Here is a 5,674-nt window from a genome sequence, read left to right on the forward strand (position 1 = left end):
GTTGTGCATGGGGTCACTATGAGTCAGAACCAATTCGACAGCACCTAACAACAACAACATCTCCCAATCCCAGTTCCAAATACCGTGGTCCAACCAGCTATGGTGAGGGAGAGGGAATGTAGGATAAACGTGATAGCTGGGGCCCCAGTACCCTGTGACTATTTGGATTAGGAGGTTCTACTCTGAGAAAAGGCTAAACCATGTGGGTGGGAAAGAGATCTCAAAAGTGGTCTAGAGTTAATAAATAACAGTGTTCTGGCTGCTCCTAAAGGCACCCCCCCACTTCAGACTATCCTTTAGCCCAAATGGTTTTATGGGCTAAGTACAGCTTTTAATGTGTTCCCAACATTCCTATCCACAAAATGGAGCATACAGGTATCGTTAGCCATCTCTAATGAGTACCACACATGAGAAAGCAAGGATTCCTCAGAAAATACTTGAATAGCCCCACTTGGGGGTGGAAACAGGAAAATGTAAGCAGAGACAGATAGCAAGAGTTGGGCTGTGTTTTTTCAACGTTAAATTACAAAATAAGTGCCAGTGATTCCAGTAGAAATCACATCCAGATTAAGTGTTGGAAATCAGGTGTACAGTTGGGATGTGCTGATTCTGTCTTAGCAACGCTATCATCTGATTTGCAAATGTGGTTCAACTTGAAGCTTGATTTGTCACATTTTCAACGTCCATGCCTAGGTTTCTGAATTTGTTGTTGAGCATTAACCTGTTTTTTTTTTTTTTATGCCCATGAGCGGGGTAAACCAGTGGAGTGTCTCCGAGTTCCTCCTCCTGGGGTTCTCCAGGCAGCCCCAGCAGTAGCAGCTTCTTTCTGAGCATGTACCTGGCCACAGTCCTGGGAAACCTTTTCATCATCCTGGCTATTGGTGCAAACTCCCACCTGCACACTCCAACGTACTTCTTCCTCAGCAACCTGTCCTTTGTGGACATCTGCTTCTCCTCTGCCATTGTTCTTAAAATGCTGGCAAATCACATACTCCAGAGTCAGACAATCTCCTTCCCTGGGTGTCTCATGAAGATGTATTTTCTCATTATGTTTGCAGACATGGACAATTTCCTACTGGCTGTGATGGCCTCTGATCACTTTGTTGCTGTATGCCACTCTTTATACTACAGAACAAAGATGTCCCATCAGCTCTGCGCCCTGCTGGTCGCTGGGTTGTGGGTCACTGCCAATCTGAATGCTCTGTTCCATACCCTGCTGATGGCCCAACTCTTGTTCTGTGCAGACAATGTGATCCCCCACTTCTTCTGTGATGTGACTCCTCTCCTGAGACTCTCCTGCTCGGACGCACACCTCAATGAGATGATGATTCTCACCGAGGGGTCCCTGATAATAATCACCCCATTTGTTTGCATCCTGGTTTCCTACATTTGCATCATCTCTGCTGTCCTTAGAGTCTCATCCACAAAAGGAAGATGGAAAACCTTCTCCACCTGTGGTTCCCACCTGGCTGTGGTTTACCTCTTCTATGGCACAATCATTGCTGTGTATTTCAACCCTTCATCCTCCCACTCAGCTGAGAAAGACATCGCAGCTGCTGTGATGTACACAGTGGTGACCCCCATGCTGAACCCTTTCATCTATAGCCTCAGGAACAAGGACATGAAAGGGGCCCTAAGAAAAGTGATTTCTATGAAATTTTTTTCTGTTCAATAATCACATGGACTCTGAAAGTCATAAAGGATAGTTTGTAATAAAATCTTTTTTTTTTTTCTTCCTATTTTTTTTTCTTCTCTGAAACAGCAGTTTTCCATCCATGTATTTGTCTTGGGAAAATGAAACACTTCATACAGACTCTTCAGGTTAAAGAGGGAAAGAGAATTGTTTTACCAAATGACACAACTATTCCAACTGCCAATGCCCTCCAGCCATAACCACCAGTAACACACCTCTAGCTTATTGTGTCTATTACACATTACAACAAGAAAGGACATACTCAATGGGGAACCATGGGACTTCTCAGTAGGAGGATGTTAGAAAGGTCTTGTAGGATTTGAGTGTGAGCTGATTTAGGTGAGGATTTAAGGAGTTGGTGCTCTGTTCTGGATTCCATGTTGTCAGAAATCAGGGGTAATTCTTATTGGGCATGTCAATATCTTATCTAGAGGGACAAAGACTAGAGGGAGCCGGAAGCTGTAACTGGTAAGGAATCAACATCACTCATATCAGCCAGGATGGGGGGGGGGGTTTGGTCATTTCTGGAGTTTGGACTATGTTTATGGTTTTGTCTGGGCTCAGAAATGAGCACAGTGGTCTTGTTTTGTCTTGATCCATCATAGTCACAGAGTGACCTTGTCTGACACTGATGTTCTGTGAATTTCTCTGTGCTCAACAGTGGAAGGGTTCATTTAGGGCTCTGGGAAGTCCTAATTCTGCTAAGCGTTTTAGCTAATTATTCTTACCTTTTAACCTGAGCTTTATGTATCATACAACATAACAGTAGGAATATAGGTAATTAAACAAGAAAGAACTGTCTTCCTCAATTCCAGTGCCCAATCATGCCAACTTCAGCTTTTTCTTGTCTTCTGCCAATGTGCTCAGGTATTTGTACATAGATTCTAATTTAGATCCCAGCTTTTTGCTTTTATTTTATAACATTTTCCAAATTGCTATGCAATCTCCACAATTTTTATTTTACTGCCCTTATTTCCACCAGGTTCCTTTAGCAAAATGTACTCACTAGTAATTTTGTTTCCTCATTTAAACATAATGGAAATTTACTATTTAAAATGTAATTTCAAGTCTGGGGCCTTAAAAGCTTGTGAGCATCCATCTACGATACTCCACTGATTCCACACCTTCTGGAGCAAGGGAAGATGAAGAAAACCGAAGACACAAGGGAAAGATTAGTCCAAAGGACTAATGGACCACAACTACCACAGCCTTCATCAGACTGAGTCCAGCACAGCTAGATGGTACCTGGCTACTACAACTGACTGCTCTGACAGGGATCACAATAGAGGGTCCTGGACAGAGCTGAAGAAAAATCTATAACAAAATTCTAACTCACAAAAAAAAGACTAGATTTACTGGTCTGACGGATACCGGAGAAATCCCAAGAATATGGCCCCTGGACACCCTTTTAACTCAGTAATGAAGTCACTCCGGATGTTCACCCTTCAGCTAAATAGGCAGGCCCATACAACGAAATGAAACTAAATGGGCACAGCAGCTCAGGGGCAGGGACCAGAAGGCAGGAGGGGACAGGAAAGCTGGTAACGGGCAACTCAAGGTCAAGAGGGGGAGAATGTTGACGTCATGGGAATGGCAACCAATGTCACAAAACAATATGTGCAAAAATACTGGGAAGTTAGCAGAACCTGTACAAGGAAGGTCCATAGACACATCCAAACTCCCTGAGGGAATGAATTACTGGGCTGAGAGCTGTGGGGACCATGGTCTTGGGGAACATCTAGCTCAATTGGCGTAACATAGTATATAAAGAAAATGTTCTACATTCTATCTTGGTGAGTAGTGCCTGGGGTCTTAAAAGCCTGTGAGTGTCCATCTAAGATATTCCACTGGTCTCACCCCTTCTGGAGCAAGGCAGAATGAAGAAAACTAAAGATACAAGAAAAAGATTAGTCCAAAGGACTAATGGACCACATCTACCAAAGCCTCCACCAGACTGAGTCCAGTACAACTAAATGGTGCCCGGCTATCACCATTGGCTGCTCTGACAGGGATCACAATAGAAGGTCCCGGACAGAGCTGGAGAAAAATTCTAGCTCACACACACAAAAAAAGACCAAATTTACTGGCCTGAGAGAGACTGGAGAAATCCTGAGAGTATGGCCCCCAGACACCCTATTAGCTCAATAGTGAAGTCACTCTGGAGGTTCACCCTTCAGCCAAAGATTAGACCCATAAAACAAATGAAACTAAAGGAACACAGCAGCCCAGGGACAAGGACTAGAAAGCAGGAGGGGACAGAAAAGCTGGTAAAAGGGAACCCAAGGTTGAGAAGGGAGTGTTGACATGTCGTGGGGTTGTTAATGCCATAAAACAATATGTGTGCTAAGTGTTTAATGAGAAACTACTTTGCTCTGAAAACTACCTAAAGTACAATAAAAAAAAGGATTAGAAAGAAAAGAATATGATTGCAAATTTACTTTTAAAACAATCATGGGAAATAAAAAATTGAGAAATATTTGAAACTGGGTAAACCACCACTGAACAGGATGCTCTGGGTTTTCCTTACCTTCTCATTTCAGAGATGGGTCAGGGTGACAGCTTGTGCGCAAACTGGCAGGATTCAGCATCCGAGGCTGTTTCTGAGTTTAACGTATGATCTTCTTTTTCATACTTGTCAGATTTGCTTAATGTTTGCCTTGAAGAAAGCATGGGAGTGTTTTCAATATTTAGTCTACATATCCAAAAATTCTTCATAATATGATAGAAAGTGCCTGTTCCTTGAAAGAAATCACCAGCCTTTAGTTTGTATGTGGATGAGAGAAGACAGTAATGTTTTTAAATGTCTCCCTCACTTAGTGAACTATATTGCTTTTTATTTCATGTATGTTAGTTTTGGCTGCCTTTACATTTTTACAGAAAATCATCTACTTCACTAGGTTTTCAAATATATTAACGTGATTGTGTCTAGTATTTCTATATATGTTTAACAATCTTTTTGTATTTATTACTATTCTTCTTGTTTTTAACTTTATTCATATTTTTCTTGATTGCTTTTTGTAGAGGCTTGTACCATTTATTTCTTCTGAATCAGTTCTTGGATTCACAATCAATTCTAATAATTTTCTAGTTTAAAAAATCAATTTTATCTGAGTATCCTTGGTCTTGTTTCCCATGAACATCTACGTTTTGTATCTTGTTTTATCATTAATTCATGTAACATAAAATCCTAAAATGTTCTTAGAAAACCCATTTCTGGGGAGTCTATTCAGACTCCTAGCCACTTTATCTGACAGAGTATAACTGCCCCTCAGGGATTCCTGTGAGTAATCACTCAGAAGGTGACTCCCACATCTCCCGCTGAAACGCTGGTGGATTCAAATGGCAGAACCATCGACATTTGGGTTAGTGGCTGTCTTAGTTAAGTGGATGGCTTTAGCAAAGAGAAATTTATTCTCACTCTGTCTAGTAGGCTACAACTCCTAATTCAGGGCGTCGGCTCCAGGGGAAGGCTTTCTTTCTCTGTCAGCTCTGGAGGAAGGTCCTTGTCATCAGTCTTCCCTTAGTCTGGGAGCATCTCAGGGCCGGAACCTCAGGTCCAAAGGATGTGCTCTGCTCCTGGCACTGCTTTCTTGGTGGTATAAGGTCCCCAACTCTCTGCTAGCTTCCCTTTCGTTTTATCTCTTCAGAGACCACACTCCAGGGTAACTCCCTTTACATAAGGGATGTGACCTGGTAAGGGCATTACCCAGTCCCACCCTAATCCTTTTTAACATAAAATTACAATCACAATATGGAGGACAACCACAGAATACTGGGAATCATCGCCTAACCAAGTTAATACACACAATGGGGACCTAATTTACTGTGTAAACTTTCACCAAAAACACAATAAAATACTCAAAAAAAAAAGTTCTGATAGGCAGTTGGTAATACATATTAAAATGTCAACTATCATCCCAAATTCCTTTTTGAGGAATTTATCCTTAGGAAATAAAAGACATCTACAGAAATATATTTACA

The 5,674-nt window shown here is 41.7% G+C and overlaps 1 protein-coding gene across 1 annotated transcript; it reads left to right on the forward strand.

Moving 5' to 3' along the window:
• The first annotated feature begins 744 nt into the window (after positions 1-744).
• LOC126087471 (olfactory receptor 1F1-like) lies at positions 745-1,675 on the forward strand. Its single transcript, XM_049905014.1, is given in 2 exon segments — positions 745-812; positions 814-1,675. Coding segments are annotated over 2 exon segments (930 nt in total).
• Positions 1,676-5,674: the final 3,999 nt, after the last annotated feature.

This window comes from Elephas maximus, chromosome 12 (assembly GCF_024166365.1).
Source record: "Elephas maximus indicus isolate mEleMax1 chromosome 12, mEleMax1 primary haplotype, whole genome shotgun sequence".
In the NCBI taxonomy this organism is placed as follows: domain Eukaryota; kingdom Metazoa; phylum Chordata; class Mammalia; order Proboscidea; family Elephantidae; genus Elephas; species Elephas maximus.